Raw genomic sequence first — 20,194 nt, 5'->3', positions numbered from 1 at the left:
ACCCCATTTTAGCTGATAAGAAGACTGGTCTGTTAAAACATACTTGCTGTCAGGCCTATTTCCCTACATGTGCCTCGATAGATGAATTCCCATGTGTCTTAGCAGCCGCTAAAAGAGCAGTCATCACTCTCTCACCACGTTTTCACTGAGTGTTCTTCTCTTGCAAAAAAAAAAAAAATCCTGTTATCTGGATAATGTTGAAAATATTTTTAGAATATGTGCAGTTGGTTATTTTCCTTTAAAGAGATAAGAACCATGGGAGACTTGTAAAAATTTATTTTTAAAAATTTAAGTTTCATTGATTCATTTTGTGCAACATCAGAGCATAGGGGAAGGGTTTTTGACAATGATGCTAACTCACCCCAGGGTGTTTGCTAAGCCTGTGTGCATCATATTCATTTTTGTATGTGCTGTTACCCACTGCCTCCACACCCAACAAGCTTTCCCTTATAGCACAGCAAAATCATTAGGCCGAATTACCTGACTTTTGTTGTGTAGGTGAGTGTTCTGCATCCATAGTATCTCTCCAATAAAAGAAGGGTGATACTTTTTTCCCTATTGTCTTCTCCAGGCCCAGCATCAGTCATTGCAGTTTCATTCTGGTACTATAGAAAACATAAAGTGTTTTTTTTTCTTTTTCTTTTTCAAATACAAATGTTCCATAGAAATGATTTGTCCAGGTTTCCTTGATAGGTAAGCTGGATATTGACATTTTAATCAAGAAATCCAACTTCGTAGGAGGTTTTCATTGATGTCATTTTGGGGGATGAAAACTCACAGAAGCTCAGTTACTAGATTGACTTAATGTACCATAGCTGCCCTTAGAAAGGGCAACTTAAATATTCAAAAGACTGAGAAGGTGGATTATATGACTTTAGCTATTAAGTAGGAAATTCTTCTTTATCTTGTCATTCCATAAAGGTCATAAGCATTGTAGTGGATGGAATGTATTAGTTGTGTACCAAGAATATAATTTCTGAAGGAATTGGAAAAATGAAAAAAATTGCATGCCTTTTTATTTTCAGGAGAGATTGTATAAACATAAAATTTATTGTTTAGCATGCCTCTCTCAGACTTTAAGTCGCAAAGATGTGTCAACCTACATTAGTAACAATAATGAAAGTAATAATAATAGCTACTGTTTATATAACAAGTTATTCATATGATTATCAATATCATAAATCCATATACTTTATTTACATTCATAATGAATTTAAGATTTACAAAGTAGTTTACAAATATGAACTCATTTTATCCCCATAGCAACTCTGGGGTATTGTTATTATTCCCATTTTAAAGATGAGGAAATTGAAGAAGACAGAGGTCAAGTGCCTCATTTCCTCATCTGAAGTTCTCTATACCAATGAAATCACGGGTCCAGTCCTATCTCTCACTTGTCTAATAAATGCTATTTATAATGATTACTCTTTACTAGAGGTCCAGGGCAAGTGTGAAACTTGTAGGTACATCATCAATACTTGATCTGGTGATTCCATAAATAAAGTCTTCATAGCCTGGATTTACTGAAGAAACATATTTTTTGAGGAGGCAGGAAGGAAACTGAGCAGATTTTTCCAGGTTTCCTTGGTGTTTAAGCTGGATTTTTGACATTTTAATCAGTGAAGTTAATTTAGAATGCTGCTAAAACTAAGTGCTTGATTTAAAGGGGGGAAATCAATAACCATATACCACTCTAGCAATGCTACCTACTTAAAGACAAAACAAAGAAATGAATGATAAAAAAGAATGATATTATTAAGGAAATGAACACACTTTAAGGGCTACTTATGACTTTAAGAGATTTAAAGAATTCCTGAATTAGGTACAGAAAGAAAAAAATACTCTGGTTTTGGGAAAGCAGGCATGAAAAAAAATTAAAGATGTGTATATGTGTGCATGCACATGTCAGGTGTTTAGAAAAGTATGAAATGATTTTTAAAAATTGCATTTCCCAAAGACTTATATGGGCATAGCGTTGACTATTTCTGTTTTTTTTTTTGTGGGGGGGGGTGGGGAGGGGAGATGGGGATTAAGTGACTTGCCCAGGGTCATACAGCTAGTGTCAAGTGTCTGAGGCTGGATTTGAACTCAGGTCCTCCTGAATGCAGGGCTGGTGCTTTATCCACTGCACCACCTAGCTGCCCCCTATTCTTCTTTTTTCTTAATAGAATTTTATTTTCCAAAATATATGTAAAAACAAATTTTGAAATCAGTTTTTAAAAACTTTGTGTTCCAACTTCTCTTCCTCCCTCCTTTCCCACCCCCACCCACAAGACCTCAAGCAATTCAAAATAAAGTTATACATGAGTAGTCATGGAAAACATTCCCATATTAGCTAGGTTGTGAGAGAAAAGAGTCAAAAAACAAAACTTCAGATTAAGGAATTGTCAAAAACAAAAAAATTAAAAATTGTTTCTGTTTTCAGATACTATCAATTCTTTCTCTGTAGATGGATTGCAATTTTCATAAGTCCTTCAGGGTTATATTGGATCACTGCCTTGCCGAAAATAACCCCATGCTTCCCAGCAGATCATCTTACACTATTGCTGTTATTTTGTCTACAATATATTTCATTCTGCTTCAGTTCATGTAGGTCTTTCCAGGTTTTTCTGATAGTATCCTGTTCATCATAACCTGTATCCCCTATTAGTTCTTTTTTTTTTTTTTTTTTTTTTTTTTAGTGAGGCAATTGGGATTAAGTGACTTGCCCAGGGTCACACAGCTAGTAAGTGTTAAGTGTCTGAGGCCGGATTTGAATTTAGGTACTCCTGACTCCAGGGCCGGTGCTCTATCCACTGTGCCACCTAGCCGCCCCCCCCCATTAGTTCTTAACAGTAATAATGCTACTTTATTTTATAGAGAGTACAGTATATGATACTACTTTTGGGGGGCAGTCTTACTAAATAAGTCTATAGAAAACCGTTCTGACTTCAACATGGTTTTTCCTATAAGGATAGCCATTGTTAGAAAAGACCAATGGATTCACTGTAGTGACTAGCTAGGGGCCTAATGGAGAAAACACTAAACCCAAGTTCAGATGTGACCATAGGCATTTCCTAGGTACATACTACTGAACCAGTCATTTAGACTCTGGCTACATCAGTTTTTCTTATCTGTAAAATGGGGGATAATGATATTACCTACCTCCCAGGATTGTTGTAAGGGATGAGTAGTAGACAGGGATATAAACACCAGCTGTTATCATAGATTAATTGAAGCAAGGTAGTAGAATACTCCTTTAGCTATTTTCTACATAAAATTAATAGAATTGATTTTTCAGCTTAACACAACCATTATTCATGGTAAGTATTATGAGTCTGTTTGTTACATCATAATATGTTTCTTTTTCTTTTTTTCCCTCCAGATCATGTATTTTAGTTCACTTTTCCCATATGTGGTACTCATTTGCTTTCTGATAAGAGCACTTCTTTTAAATGGTTCGATTGATGGCATCCGTCATATGTTTACCCCTAAGGTACGTGCTGAGCTTCAGATTATGACTTAACTTACGAGTATATTATATTTATTGTTAGAAATGTTTTGAATGTTAAAGACCAACAGAGCTTGCCTTAGGAGGGCAATTTCCTTACACATGGTATTTTTAAAAATTTTAGATTGTGGGGTTTCTAAATCATTGACATTATATAACATGTCTTATTGATGTAATGGAGGCATTTCTTGTTTGTGTTCAAGATTCAATGTTAGGAGTTAAGACTATTTGTGTTCTTTAAGATCATGGGATTGAGGAATATTTTAGTCATCGAGATTTCAAGTGAATCAAAACCATTTCAGAAGTAAAAACTCAGAGGCTGTAGATTTCCATCCCTTTCCCATTCCTGAAATGTAAAAAGAAAAATGTGTTGTGTTGTTGAAAAAATGATAAAAATGAAGGGATTGATGTGTAAAATGTGGAAGAAAACATTCTTTATTTCTAAAGTAAAAACATAAAAATAATTTTTATGCTGATAAAAGTGTAGAATTTAATTCATTGATCATCTGTGAATTAAAAAGGGTTGTGTGTGTATGATGTTGTTCAGTATAATTCTTTGTGATTCCATTTGGGGTTTTCTTGGCAGAGATACAGAAGTAGTTCGCCATTTCCTTCTCTAGATCATTTTATAGATGAGGAAACTGAGGCAAACAGGGTTAAGTGACTTGCCCAGGGTCATGCAGCTAATGTCTGATGCCAGATTTGTACTCAGAAAGATGATTCTTACTGATTTGTGGCCTAGAACTCTATCTACTGTGCCACTTAACTGCCCATGTATATGATCATTAACTTAGTCCCATTTTAGGGAATAATAAATAACAGCAACAAAAATAATTGATATCTCTCTAGTGCATTCAGGTTTGCAAATAGCTTATTTTTGTTTTGTTTTGTTTTGGCGAGGCAACTGGGGTTAAGTGACTTGCCCAGGGTCACACAGCTAGACAAATAACTTCTTTTGATATTTTCTAAGGAAAATTTTTTTTTGGGGGGTGGGGCAATGGGAGTTAAGTGACTTGCCCAGGGTCACACAGCTAGTGTTAAGTGTTTGAGTCCGGATTTGAACTTGGGTCTTCCTGAATCCAGGGCCATTGTTTTATCCATTGTGCCACCTAGCTACCCCTTGATACTTTCAATGAACCCTAAGAAGTAGGATCCTGTTGTTATTTATTCCTATTTTACAATTGAGGAAACTGAAGCATAGAGATGTTAAGTGACTTGCCCAAGGTTACACAGCAAGTAATTGTCTAAAGCAGGATTGGAACCCAAGTCTTCCATTTATTTTTTTTCCATTTGTTTCATTCTGTCTCCACACAGGATATAGAATTGCTATAGTTCTAAATTATTTATCTTCTTGTGTTACTGCAAAGTCCTGTTACTGAGTTACTTTTCAGTCGATTATAAATTTTAAAGAAAATTAAACTTAGGAGATCCTGAAGGCAAAGCCCATATTTTTTCCTTTTTGATGTTTCTAGAAACATCAAGTACTTAAAAATATGTTGGCATGGGATAACAAAAAGAAATTGAGCCTCTATTTTCATTATTCTTTGAAGTTACAACTAAGATATAGTATAAGAAATCTTTCCCTTTGCATGTTTGCTTGTGTATTTGTGTGTATGAATGTATGTACATGTATGAGTGTATATGTGTACATGAGTGTATGCATGTTTGTGAGTATTTGTATGTGTGTGTGAGAGTATATATTTATATATGTGTGAATGAGTATAGGTGTATGAATGTATGTATGTATATCTAAATGTGTGAATATATATGTATGTGACTGTATATATATGAGTATATGTATGAGTACATATTGGTGTGTGAGTGTGTATGTGTGCATATGCTATAAGCAGCTGGAGGTGTCAGGTAGGTGGGGGGGGCATCTTCTTCCATGGAGCCTCCATAGATTTCTTTGGTTTGGCAGCCAAGTGTGGATTGGGAAAGCTCTTGGATGCTTCCCTTCCCTCCCCCTCAGAAGAGTCTACCAAGCAAGGATACACTGCCCAGCCTGTCACTGCTCTGCTGCGGTAGAGGTACTTCTTGCCAAATCTCCTGACATTTCCCTGCCTGTGGAGGCATGCCTAACTTTGCCACGTGTGGCAGTGGGGCAGTCGTTCATTAGTAGCCCCAGATTCCCAGGTCTGGAGCCAAGTGCTGTATGGTATAGTTTTAGAGGAGGAGGACCCGGGTTGGAATTCTGGTTCTTCTTTGCCACCTGTGTGACCTTGGACAAAGGCAAGTCACTAAACCCTCTAGACTTAAATTTTCTCATCTGTAAAAAGAAGGGATTGGCCAAAATGGCAGCTTAAATCCCCCCATCTCTAAATCTGTATTCTCATGACTCGAGGTAGGAGTTATATTGGTCTATACCATTTGAATTTATGTAGTAACAGAATCAGGGAACTTTGAGAATTAAAAGGTACCTTAACAGCTATGTAGTCTAACCTGTCCATGAAAGAGGTACTTTCTGCCACGTCCACAGACATTTCCCTCTCTATAGAGGCATGGCCAACTTTTGCCCTGTAACATACAATGACAAGTGGTTGCACTGTCTCTGCTCAGTCCCGTTTGGACGAGAGAGAGAGAGAGAGAGAGAGAGAGAGAGAGAGAGAGAGAGAGAGAGAGAGAGAGAGAGAGAGAGGGAGAGGGAGAGGGAGAGGGAGAGGGAGAGGGAGAGGGAGAGGGAGGGAGAGGGAGAGGGAGGGAGAGGGAGAGGGAGGGAGGGAGAGGGAGAGGGAGGGAGGGAGAGGGAGAGGGAAGGAGGGAGAGGGAAGGAGGGAGAGGGAAGGAGGGAGAGGGAAGGAGGGAGAGGGAGAGGGAGGCAGGGAGAGGGAGGGAGGGAGAGGGAGGGAGGGAGGGAGAGAGAGAGGAAGGGAGGGGGGGAGAGGGAGGGGGAGAGAGAGACAGAGAGAATTCTTGAATTACTAAGGAAGAATCAACCTGCTGTTTCAGAAATCCTAAAATCAATATATATGCAATTGTTACTAAAAAAGAGTATTTAGCTCCATCTAGTGACCAAAGACTGGATGTGTGAATGTCATCATATCACTAAAGGAATTTAACATGTCTCATTGGAAAGAGTCAAGATATATGTATATTATACACAGTTTTTATATTCTGTATTTAATTAGATGGATATTTTTCAGAAATTTAAAAGATCATTGGGCTAACTAAGGAGATGTTAACCTATCTAAATGCATTTGTAATGATTGTTAATAATAAACTACTGACCCCAATTCTTGTGTAACTACAATAAAACTGAACCCTAATGAACTCTGGTAGATGCTCAACCATCTCATTATAAAGGGACAGCTCACTCGAAATTGAATGCAACTAAAACACCGTACCATATGTACTCATCGCAATGACTATATGTCTAAGCTGTCTATAACCTGGCCAGTACCTGTCATTGAATGGACAGTATGTGAATATTTCTTGAATGAAGGAGAAGCTGTGCGGGGTGCTGAATGTGTCAGTGGACACATACTTTGGATATATACAGTGGATATATACTTTTAGCAAATGATCAAGTGAATAAGTTTGAGGTTTAGGCAAAGTCCAACTTGTCCATATTTCCATTAATTAATTGATTTGTCATCAGTGTCCCTTCCCACTGACTCAGTACTCCAACCCCAGGAGAGACGTTCCTTTCGAAAATAAAAGAAACTTGATCAAACAAAAACAATGGTCTCTAAATGTATGCCTTATTCCTCAGTTCTAGTCTGCCACCTTCCTGCTGAACAGCAAGAGGTGTACCTTGCCAAAAGTCTTCTGAATCAACTTAGTTTTTCATCACGTATATATCAGTTACCGAACCATATTATTTTATTGAACTATTGAGGAGGAGTTTATTTTATTCTTTTACTTAGGAACAAAATTATCTTCTAACAAAGAAAAGATATTTCCAGATCCCTTAAGTTTGTGTCTCTTTGAAAGCTTTTAATAGTGAGACTGGGAATAACGCTCTTCATCAGGAAGTGAGTGGGAGTAAGAGCTGGGACCAGTCGGTGATATTCACATATAACATTTTTTCCCCCCTGAAAAGTAGGACATGTGCTTATAGACACGTCAGTATTCTCTTTGGTACACATATATCATCGTAATATATTTTAATCATTGTCAGAAGTCTTTATTGTAGTTCTCTCCCCATATTATATTTTGCAGTTGACTTTTATTATATCTCATTTTAACAGCTTGAAATAATGTTGGAGCCCAAGGTCTGGAGAGAAGCTGCTACTCAGGTGTTTTTTGCCTTAGGGCTGGGATTTGGTGGAGTCATTGCCTTCTCAAGTTACAACAAGAGAGACAACAACTGCCAATTTGATGCCGTCCTGGTGTCCTTCATCAATTTTTTCACCTCTGTCCTGGCCACATTGGTGGTGTTTGCTGTTCTGGGCTTCAAAGCAAACATCATAAATGAGAAATGTGTTATCCAGTATGTATATTCATTCCCTCTCATACTTTGTATCATTTGCTCAAGGATGTGTATGCAGGATAATAGTAATGTTGTTCTCTTTTACAGAAATTCTGACATGATTGTTAAGCTTCTAAAAATGGGAAATATTAGCCAAGATATAATTCCTCATCATATCAACTTCTCAGCCATAACTACTCAAGATTATCATTTAGTTTATGACATCATTGAGAAGGTGAAGGAAGAAGAATTTCCTGCCCTTAACCTCAGCCCCTGTCAAATTGAAGATGAGCTTGATAAAGTGAGTAGCCTTTAAAAAAAAAGTCATAACACTGAGTACAAATAAGCAAGTAAGAACAATAGCCACCTTGTAGTTATATCATATTTTTAAAATAAACGAGTAGAACTCATAATAGATTTTAAATTGTATATTGGTTGCATAGACCTTTGTAGTTCAGATGTTACAGAAGTAATTTTTTGGGGGGGGCAGGGCAATGAGGGTTAAGTGACTTGCCCAGGGTCACACAGCTAGTAAGTGTCAAGTGTCTAAGACCGAATTTGAACTCAGGTCCTCCTGAATCCAGGGCTGGTGTTTTATCTACTGTACCACCTAGCTGCCCCAGAAGTAATTTTTAATCATAAAGTTGTGACATTTAATACTAAAGTGGTTTTACTTGTTTTAGCCATATGTGAAGGATTAACAATTTCATCAGCATAGGACATTCCCGCTATGGGAGCTCCCTTCTCTTTTGCAGATAACAACATATCTCTATTACAGTAGCACATTTTCAAGGGCACCTAGAAGCTAAGTGGGTTGCTCAGTATGATATTGGATTTAGATCCAGGTTTTCATAACTTCAAGCCCAATGTTCTATCTACTCCAATGAATCTGTGCTTGATCTCATTCATGTGGAAATTCCCTTCAAAAATGGAAATCTCATCTCTTTGTGACCATTTCTTCCTATAAATTTGCCAACAGGCCTTCTAACAGTGGCCTTGTGTTCTCTTGACATCTTGGGGTTACAGTGGAGAAAGCGGGATCTGATCTCACCATACTGCATCTCTTTACCTATGTCTAAACTAGAATAGATGCTAAAATATAACCTTAAAGCCTGGCTGCAGTTTTAAAAAAATTATTCTAATTAATCTATTTACAAAGTATGGGACAGGCAAGGTGGCATCGTGACTTATAGAATCAGCTGCAGAATTAGCAAGACTGGAGTTCAAGCCTTGTTTCTGATTCATACTGATCCTGGGTAAATAATGTAACTTCTCAGTGTGTCAGGCAATTCTTTAAGTTTCAGAAATTGCTGATCTATATTGATGAAATCAGAGGTCAGAACGAAAAAAAGGACAAAACCATCATGTAGTACATGTTTTTCTTTTTATTTGAGTAAAAAGTAAACTCAAGTGTACAAAGTTTAAAGGTAAATTATTTATTATACAGTATTTTTTCTTTTATTCTTGTTGGTATAAATGGATCATAGGATATGTATTAGTTTTTATCTTAGGGTAGAGGAAGCAACATGACACAACTAATGAGCTTTTCAAATCAGTTTTTATGCTACATCTCTAAAATACAAAATGAGGAAGACATGATTAAGCCTGAGTAGACAGAAGAGCATAATCCATCAGGAGCTTATTTTATTACAGTGCAATAAGGGGTTAAGTGGAAGTGATACGTTACACTTGTCAAGTCATTTATTGCTTGGGATGAAAAAAAGAAAATATAGTTCATTTTAAGACAAGAACTTTGGGTTTTTTTCTCTTTAAGAGTCTGAGACAGTCTTTCTTTGATAAGATCATCAGTAGGGGTTATACAATCTAGCTTTGTTTTGACTGTCTTTATAGAAACACTATAGTCATTGACTATATATGTAAAAATATGCATAATTGAAAATAAGATGCTACTGGTTAAGTATTTACTGTTTGCAAATACCATATGAAAATATGCTATGTAAGCCAATGGAAGTTAATATATCAAACTAGAAATAATTTGAAAATTTCCATTCCCATCAATGACGAAGATGGAGATAGATATTAAACTAATGAGATGATGGATCTTATGCTTTTTACATGAATGCTATCTTAATCTGAATATTTTGTTACACATTTTTGTACAAAATAGTTTTCGTTGTCACTTCCATGTCTCTGATTTTAAATTTATTTTTCTATTTTGATCATGTTTAATGTTAGACACTCCATACATGATACTTCAATGGAACCAAAAGATGAATAAATAGAATTATTAAATAATTTCTCTAGGTGGCATGAATTACAAAGTTAATGCATATTTTCTTACATTAGGTTCTTTTTCTGCGTATTTAGATAATAGACAAGCATATATATGGATATATAAACTGATTTTTTTCTCCCTAGGACATGTCAAGCCTGATTAATTGGTTAATTGTGTGTATATAGCCATATGTACATAATGTGTACTTGGTGTGTGTATGTACATTGTGTATATATACACAATATCTGTATATCTGTATATATGCAAATTATGTGTGTGTCTATATATCCACAAAGTATCTATAAATGTTCATATATGTATATAAGTATATATGTATTATACTCATATATTTTGTATATATACACATAATTGATATATCATTATTTGATATAATTGATTATATTAATTGATAAAGTTGATATTTTATATCATTTTTGCAACATATACACACAGGCACACACATATACTTTGTATACATATATACTATGTTTTATGGTAATTTCTAGGTGTCCTACCCCAATGCCCTCCCCAAAAGTTCCATTTCCATCATAACAAAGAAATGATAGTTAAGAAAAACCAACTGAAGTAGGGACTACCTCTGGCCTTGTATATAACAATACACACCTGTAGTCTTCCACCTCTCTCCTGAAATAAGGAAAACATTTTATCTCTTCTTTCAAGTCAAGATTGATCATTATAATTACTTAGCATTTAGTGTCATCATAATGTTCTTATATAATTTATAATTTCTGTTACTCATGACTTTTAAGAGGAGAAGAAAATATTGTGAAAGTCCTCAACAGAAGTATTGACAATTCCTTTCCTTATGTTACTGTCATTATAAATGTAATATTTCAGGAAGCAAGAAAGAGATGACTATCAAGGATTTGCTTTTTATTTCTTCATTTTTGCGTCATGTGTCATGCTACTAGGTAGAAAACTCTTTGACATTCTATATATAAAGCAGTTGAATTTGTGGATTCTGAAATAACTGCAAAGTAATGATCAAAAAATTATGACATTATAAATGTGAAAGCAAAGAATTTGGATGGGAAGGAATTTGGCAGTTGGGATTTTTTCCCTTCCAAAGCTCTTCTATCCTGTCCCTCATTATTATGGCTAGATTTTTCTTTAGGAGATTCTATTATTTGTGATTAGAGTTTTAAGTCCTTAGGACTCTCAGAGCAATCAGCTGAAGTGTTCTTAGGGGAGAGGTGTAGTCAACAGAGGTCACTTTTATTATTATATAACATGGGGGTTTGTCATGAAAGACAAAGTTTTGCTTGGCAGGTCTCTTACATTATTATTAATTATTATCATAAAACCCAGTGATGCCCATTCTATCATAGCCAAAGTATTAAGAAAACAAACCTATAAGCTCCATTCATAGCAGACATGAAGTTATCAGGGGTGGGCCAATTGACTTTCTTCCCTTAGAAGTTAGAAAAGAGCTGACTGTCACTCTGGAAAATTTCTGTTCACTTGGTTTTCATTTTGTTTGCATTCACATGTTTTTTAAATTTGAAAAAAGTTGTTATTCATATTTGCTGATTAGTTAGGTCACTTGGAAGTTAAAGGGAAAAATACTTTGTAATTTTTGTTTGGGGTAGAAATAGATGTTATACATACATTTCCCTCTGTAGAGTAATCAAGCAATATGTCGAGGTACATGCATATATGCAACTGTGAATTATAATTCCTATTTGTAAATTATATCATAGGCATAAAAGAATAGTACTTTCACTGTACTTTTTTCAGGAAAGATTCTTTCTTCAAAATGTTATAATCCTGGGGCAGCTAGGTGGTGCAGTAGATAGAGCACCGGCCCAGGATTCAGGAGGACCTGAGTTCAAATCCAACCTCAGACACTTGACACTAGCAGTGCAACCCTGGGCAAGTCACTTAACCCCAGTTGCCTCACCAAAAAAAAATGTTATAATCCTTAGCAGAATAGAAATGATTCTGATTCAGTGTAACAAATTAAATCTAGCGGCAGAATCTGGATCTAAGAAAATAATATGGGGGACAGCTAGGTGGCACACTGGATAAAGCACCAGCCCTGAATTTAGGAGGACCTGAGTTCAAATCCAGGTTCAGACACTTGACAATTACCAGCTGTGTGAACCCTGGGCAAGTCACTTAACCCTCTTTGCCCTGCAAAAAAACAAACCAAAAAAATATACTACCACCACCAACACAAGGAACCCATTTCCCAAAACAAACAAACAAAAAAAAGAAAAATAATATGGCAAATTAAATAAATTCCTATCAACTATGTATTGCCATAAACACATCGATTTCATTTCTGGTACTCTCTGCCCTATTCCTCAGAAATGAAATCCCTTTCTACCACTACAACTTCCATATAAAGTTGAATGCCCTATTACTTTTCATTCTCCATTAATTTGATTGTTTCCTGGTTGTCTCTCTTACAGGCTGTACAGGGGACAGGGTTAGCTTTTATTGCTTTCACTGAAGCCATGACCCATTTTCCTGCCTCGCCCTTCTGGTCTGTGATGTTCTTTCTCATGCTCATAAACTTAGGCCTCGGCAGCATGTTTGGGACTATCGAAGGGATCATTACACCAATTGTTGATACCTTCAAAGTCAGGAAGGAAATACTTACTGGTGAGTCTCATATATTTTATGATTCGTTGAATTACCAAGATGGTTTTCACTTTAGTGAAGGATCAAGGAAGGAAAGGAGTGTTTTTTTTTTTGTTTCTTTTTTGGCTTTTATTGGTATGAAGTCTACATCATGAAGTCACAAAGGTTAATAAAAGGTGGAGCCAGAACTCATCCCCGAATCACCCAACCCCAGATCTTGTGCTCCTTTTTTCTACTCACAACTACCTCAACTTTTTATTGCCAGTTCCTTTAAAAAAAGTTTTATTGCTCATATCTTTGAGCACCAACACCCTACTCAGGCCCCTTTTCTGTACCCTTGACTCTTGAAGGCTGGGCTAGTGAATCCTGAGCTCTGGCAAGTCTTGCCAATCTCAAAAGGCTTTGAGTACAGGTCTGATGATAGATGGATGTCTGTGGTGGCCAAACACTAGCCTGTGTCAGTTCAAAGAGGCCATAAGATGATGGTGTATTTCTGGCCACAACAGCTCAGAAAGGCAGTCTCCTGTGCAGAAAACCTGTTATAACGTGTACAATTCTACAAGAATAAAACCAATGATATTTTTAAAGTGTAATGGCATTAAAATGTTTTTAACTATCCATAAGGTGCAGGGTAGTCAACGTAAAGTAATGTATGATCTCTAAGGGCATACAAAACATTTTCATTCAACATTTGGACCAAATAGATAAGATCAAAATGGAAATTTGACCTTTTTCAGTTATCAATTTAAGTGTACACAGAGCAGTGGCGCCCAGCAGTCCCTCAATCTGGCTGGTTGGAAGATGTCACATAAAAAGAAATAATTTCTATTGTAGCAGACAGGAGGTGATTGGTTACAGATTTCAGAGTCAACTATGAATATACAGTCAATCCATTGGCTTATTTAGAACAAAGGTCAAAGTAATCACCGGGTTAAAAGAAAGGTGAGATTACCAAATCATTTTCTTTTAAAATTTTCCTATGAATGAAATGAATGAATGAATGAATAGGCATTTTATTAAGTTCATAGTACATGATAAGTACTGGAGATACAAATACAGAACCCATCCTTAAGGTGTTTAGATTCTAATAGGATGAGATGACACCTTAAGACAAGTGTTATGTCCAGGGAAGGGAGTTTGGTTTTAGAAACCACAGGTATAGTAAGTGCAGCCTGAGGGGAGTAGATCTGACTTTCCATGAGCATTGAGCACACCAGCACTAGCTGGTGGTTGGAGTAGCATACAGTTGTAGGCAAGAATTTTGCCAGGGTGAAAAGTGAAGCATGACTAGAGACTGGTTAGATTTTGTGGTCCTTGGGAGGCACTTCTTTTTTTTTTTTTTTCTTTTTTTTAGTGAGGTAATTGGGGTTGAGTGACTTGCCCAGGGTCACACAGCTAGTAAGTGTCAAGTGTCTGAGGTCGGATTTGAATTCAGGTACTCCTGACTCCAGGGCCAGTGCTCTATCCACTGCGCCACCTAGCTTCCCTGGGAGGCACTTCTTAATCAGAACAGTGTGGGCCATTAGCACTAAGTATTTATTTTTTATTGGTAATTTTTAACCACAAGAATTGAGGATTAACTTGCTTTTCTTGTTTGATCTTTTCCTCCAGTTGTCTGTTGTCTTCTAGCATTTTCTATTGGCCTGATATTCGTGCAACGTTCTGGAAATTATTTTGTCGCAATGTTTGATGACTATTCTGCTACCTTGCCTCTGTTAATTGTGGTCATTTTGGAAAATATTGCTGTATCAACTATTTATGGCATAGACAAGTAAGTTTCAGAATAATCTACTTTGTTATTTTTTCTTTTTATCTTGGAAGGATAATGGAGCATATTTCCAGCATAAGAAAAAGGTGTGGGGTATTATGGAAATAACAGAAATCTTTAAAACAAAATGATCGGTTCTCCCATTATTAGATGCCTCCTTTGATGCCTGGGTTCTCAAAGACTATGCTTGCAGAACATCTTAGCTTTTGTCTAACCCTAACAAGCTAAAAAGGTTTTGAGTATGAGCTTCTTGCCTCTGTCTCTTTGTCTCTTTTCCTCTCGTCTCTTCCTCCCTTTCTCTCTTACCGTCCCTTTTTTTTGTTCTTCCTCCCTCTCTCCCCCCTCTTTTCACACCCTCCCTATATACATATCTCTCAGGATATCCTGCAATTCTAACCAGATTCTAGTTGGGCAATTTATTTAATCTGGATTTTTCTTTATAGGTCTTAAATTATAAGGGAACTGACTAGTGATGTGACATTTGTTGCAGTGTAAGCACTTCACTGATCCTTTTACATTATCATAGAATGAACTGTTCCTTTCCCCCAGGCAAAACATTCAGACCTTTAAGAACCTCTTAACTGAATAAAATGTTAGCTTCTGGGTGGACATTTTTCTAAAACATAGAAAACCTCCTTAATCAAAGTTCCTAAATAAGATAGATCCTGTTGTCAATAGCTGTACCCAGCTCTGATACAGTGCTGTCTTGAGAATGAGCAAGGAACTGTCCTCAGTGCAATCCCAACTGCTATTTTTCTAGATCTGATTCCGCCTTTAAGTTTTCTTTAATACTTTGTTATAGAAGTGAGTTTATATTGACTGCAAAAGGCTACTGCAGCTATCCCTTTTTCACTACTTGAATTATTGCCCCAAAGAAACTATTACAGAATCAGTACATTTATCTAGGTTGTTGTTTGTTGTTGCACTTAGCACAGTCTGGCTCAGAATAAGCATTTAATAAATGCTTGAGTGACTGTTGACTGTTGATTCTTTTGGACCAAACCTATAATTTTATTGGTCAGGAGAACTCTAGTGGGGAAGCTCTCTCCAGCCAGGCACCATCACCCATTTTCCAACTTTAGAATCTTAAGAGATGCCTGAAACAATGAGAAGATGTGACTTGCCTAGGGTCACAAAGTCCTTATGTGTCAGAGGTTAGATTCTTACTAGATTTTCTCGACTTTGAGGCCAGCCCTCCATCCATTATGCAACACCACTACTCCATTATAGCTTATACTAAATAAGGGAACCATTCACCCTCCATCTTAGTGAGAGCAAAGGTATAGTGTAATTTCAAAGACTTTCCAATAAGATCAACACAGTGAATGCAAAGAATTTCAAAGTTCTTCTCTGAGGAAAGTGGTCTTGTATTTATTTTTAAGAGTATCCCAGATTATTCATTGACTGGAATCTTTAATTATTTGTTGTTTTTAGATTCATGGAAGATCTGAAGGATATGCTGGGCTTTTCTCCTAACAAATACTATTACTATATGTGGAAATATGTGTCTCCCCTAATGCTGTTGTCATTACTGATTGCCAGCATGGTTCAAATTGGATTAAGTCGACCTGGCTATAACGCATGGATAGAAGAGAAGGTAAAAGACAGCGAATTTCATTTTTAAACAAAATCTGTATGTAAACTTCAGTGAATGAAAACTATCAGTTCTAATAGCCTAAGTATTGTTTTCTGTGTATCCTAGACAAAATGAAGTCATCTCTTGTGTAAGGCTCTTGAAAATAATTTTTTTATTCCCAAATCTACAAAATCCAATTTGATTATTGCTGTTTTTTTCCTTTCAATACTGATAACTGTCTTCCTTTATTAATAAACTAGAATATAAAAATCATTTTGTCTTTCTAGAAAACTTCACCAGAAAACCTGCTTAGCAATATTTCAGGAATATTTTGCTTAATTATATTTATTGGCCTGTTACCAGAATATATATTCCCCCAGAAAGATACAATAACTACATATGAATAACTTTTACATATAATCAGTCTCTTAATTGCTTCGACTCTATTGAGATCTCTATTTATTATAGATTTTGCAGAAAGTACAAGATGAAGTATATAAGTTTTTCCAACAATCTAGGGAATTTTAGCAATTTAGACCAATGAAAACAAACTGGATAATTCAGAGCTTTCTATCTCCATCGGCCTTCTTCTCAACTGGCTTAATAATTCAGGCAATGTGTTTTCTATGGAAAATTTGAATAATGGGATTTATAGAGCTAGCAGCCACATTTTTTCAAGTAAAAAGAATGTACTCAAAAAACAAAACATACATTCAATATTATTCTATATATATAGTAATCTATGTACTATTTATTCTACAGGTTATATATATTCTATCTATCTAGATCTATTCTGTATTCATGCATAGTATACATAGTATTCTCTATACATCACTTTTCTGTAAGTCATTAGGCTAATATAACTATGTTTATATAACTGGGGTAAAATTTTATCTATCATTTATCTCTGTGCTTTAATGGAAATATAGAAAGTATATTTATGTTAATGTTTATTTTTGTTGCTGTTTGCATCAGGCTGCTGAAGAATTTTTGAGCTTTCCAACTTGGGGCCTGGCCCTCTGTATATGTCTGATGGTATTAGCGATACTTCCTGTTCCAGTTGTCTTCATCATTCGCTGCTGCAACCTTATCGATGACAGTTCCGGCAATTTAGCATCTGTGACCTATAAGAGAGGACGGATCATTAAAGAACCTTCTAATTTAGAAGGAGATGATGCCAGCCTCATTCATGGAAAGATAGCAAGTGAGGTGCCTTCTCCAAATTTTGGTAAAAATATTTATCGCAAGCAAAGTGGTTCTCCAACTCTTGATACAGCTCCCAATGGACGGTATGGAATAGGGTACTTAATGGCAGACATGCCCGACATGCCGGAATCTGACTTGTAGCTTCAAAACAAAACAAAACATACAGAAATCCCAACTCACTTTGTATTTAATTTTTATCACTGAACATTGGCTCTACTAAGAGAAGCAATAGAGGCTTCACTTACCAGAGTGCGATCTCAGGTGTCCCATGTCTCCAATCTTTAAACCCAACAGTACATGGTATAGTCAACTGGAGCATCCCCTTTGGGCTCTTTGGTTTACATTTGCACTGAAGGGATTATTAACAAATCTTTCCAGTGATCTAGTTCCTTCATGCTATCCAAGGTTTTCTTTTTTTTTTTTTTTAATTCTCTCAATTGTATTTTAAGATATTTCTATCTTTAAAGAACAGGTGTTACCTCAGTTTGTAATAATAACTGGATTTAATAATATCAACAGTTCACAAATAATGTACCTTAAAAATCATCCTTTTGCCTTCAGGGTAAAACCCCAGTATTCAAATGAGCTCCTAAGCTGTTCAGTAAGTTTGTGCATCTCTGCACAGCTGTATAGGTATATTATGTAGATAAGGGTGTACTTATTTTGTTAGATGATGAGGATGTAGGCAATTTGCTTGAAGAATCCTGAAAAATATTTTCTTATGTGATAGATAGCTGTATAGAGCACTAGCATCAGAAAAAACAAGGCAGCACTAATAACAAGCTAGATTCCTGGGTCACTGGGGACTATATGAGTTGTAGCTGTATATTTTGTGTAAAAATTTGCTTTTTTTCAGTGTGAAAATGATGTAAGAGTGAGTCACTCAAGACTCTTAAGGATTGTGCAGATTTTGCATTTTTTTCTATGCCGTGTGCCTAAAAACTTACTTGATATTTATTGTGGTTCCAAGATTATCCATAGTATATTTATATCAATATACTTCTAATGTATATATGTATATTATTAGTACTCTATGTACTGGTTTGATAACTCAAAAAGCAAGATGGCCTTCTGTTTAGTAAATTTCTGTTTTGCAAAGAGAAATCCCTGTGTATGCATTTTTTGTTTAGTTTGGTTTTGTCAGTAAATTGTCTAAAAATTGTATGGCATTCCATTTGAATCTACAAATAAAGAAGATGATAAAAAGGGTTGATATATTGCTTTTCTTTTCTTTCTTTCTTTCTTTCTTTCTTTCTTTCTTTCTTTCTTTCTTTCTTTCTTTCTTTCTTTCTTTCTTTCTTTCTTTCTTTCTTTCTTTCGATGAGGCAGTTGGGGTTAAGTGACTTGCCCAGGGTCACACAGCTAGTAAGTGTCAAGGGTCTGAGGCCAGATTTGAACTCAGGTACTCCTGAATTCAAGGATATATTGCTTTTTAAGATGCATTATTATCTTTGGGTCCATGGGTTAATGGCAATATGAAGAAGTGGTGAACCAGAATGCACATCATGGTTTTGAAATTACTTCATGATGGTGAATTGGGGAATTTCAGCAAAGCCCAAATGGTGCAAGTCAATGGGTTTTCTTTGGGGGGCAGGGGGAATAGAATATCCTGCTTCAGGTAAATAATGTCTCATGCCATGCTTACAGTCCTGTAAAAAATATATATATATCTCTTAGACCTTTTGGCATTTTATCTTTTAGGTTATTGCTTTTATAAAGTTTCACAAAATAACACCTTTTCTGTAAAACCAAGAAAACACAAACATCCAATAATTACTATTTTCTAATAATAGCCTTTTTCTTTTCTGTCCTCTTAAGGAGTCTTCCTTTATAATTCCCAATGTTGAGCTTTTCAATGTTCTTATTTCAAATATGGCTAAAACATATTCCATTTTACCATAGAAGGAAAATATCATTTTGTTTCAGGCAGCTTTTCTCTCTCAATAGTGTCAGTTCTCATTTATGCTGGGAGGATGAAAGGGTTGGAGATACTGGTTCAAATAAATAGGTTTCTTGTAATGACAAGGAATGTGCTATAGTAGATAGAAAGCTAGCCTCACCCAGTAATATCTAGTTTCTTTATAGCCTCTGAAACATACTAATATACTGGGCAAATCACTTAACCTCTCTAATGCTAAATATATTTCAGAGAAGGTGCTGACCTACATTGCTAGAGTCAGTATCCTCTTCCAGAACTTCTCTATGCCAGTGAAATCACAAGTCTAGTCTCTCCCCTTATTAATATTTTACAAACAGATCTTTATTATTATAATTATTATGATAATTATAATAATTATTATTATTTTGTGGGGCAATGAGGGTTAAGTGACTTGCCCAGGGACACACAGCTAGTAAATATCAAGTGTCTGAGGCCAGATTTGAACTCAGGTCCTCCTGAATCCAGGGCCTGTGTTTTATCCACTAAGCCACCTAGCTGCTCCCTATTTGTTTTTGTTTGTTTGTTTGTTTTGTTTTGTTTTGTTTTTTAGTGAGGTAATTGGGGTTAAGTGACTTGCCCAAGGTCACACAGCTAGTAAGTGTTAAGTGTCTGAGGCCGGATTTGAACTCGGGTACTCCTGACTCCAGGGCTGGTGCTCTATCCACTGCGCCATCTAGCTGCCCCTAGAATCATGCTTTTTAAAAAAATAATAGAAAGAAATGCTTCATTTCATTTAGAGTCATTTCTTCCTCAAACACCTGAAAACCCAGGTTAACAACTCTTGAGATAATCTAAACTTTTCATTTTAATAAGGACTTAGAGACTTCAATAATAATAAAGATTTACAAGGTAGCTGCTGGTATAGAATAGATACAGCACCGACCCTGGAGTCAGGAGGACCTGAGTTCAAATGTGACCTCAGACACTTGACACTTACTAGCTGTGTGACCCTGGATAAGTC

At 36.0% G+C, this 20,194-nt stretch overlaps 1 protein-coding gene across 2 annotated transcripts in view; it reads left to right on the top strand.

Annotated features, from left to right (window-relative positions):
• The window catches only part of SLC6A15 (solute carrier family 6 member 15), an 80,889-nt gene extending 62,392 nt beyond the window's left edge, over nucleotides 1–18,497 (top strand). For both annotated transcript variants that reach the window (XM_043968468.1, XM_043968467.1), the window contains exons 6-12: nucleotides 3,365–3,475; nucleotides 7,681–7,922; nucleotides 8,010–8,202; nucleotides 12,573–12,765; nucleotides 14,356–14,515; nucleotides 15,947–16,109; nucleotides 17,064–18,497. In XM_043968468.1, coding sequence (XP_043824403.1) covers nucleotides 3,365–3,475; nucleotides 7,681–7,922; nucleotides 8,010–8,202; nucleotides 12,573–12,765; nucleotides 14,356–14,515; nucleotides 15,947–16,109; nucleotides 17,064–17,435 — 1,434 coding nt within the window. In that variant the 3' untranslated portion in view covers nucleotides 17,436–18,497. The remainder of the gene's footprint in view (nucleotides 1–3,364; nucleotides 3,476–7,680; nucleotides 7,923–8,009; nucleotides 8,203–12,572; nucleotides 12,766–14,355; nucleotides 14,516–15,946; nucleotides 16,110–17,063) is intronic.
• Nucleotides 18,498–20,194: the final 1,697 nt, after the last annotated feature.

The sequence above is a fragment of the Dromiciops gliroides genome, chromosome 5, assembly GCF_019393635.1.
Source record: "Dromiciops gliroides isolate mDroGli1 chromosome 5, mDroGli1.pri, whole genome shotgun sequence".
NCBI classification, from domain to species: Eukaryota; Metazoa; Chordata; class Mammalia; order Microbiotheria; family Microbiotheriidae; genus Dromiciops; species Dromiciops gliroides.
Note: the sequence above shows the minus strand (reverse complement) of the source record. Positions and strands in the feature narration are given on the sequence as shown.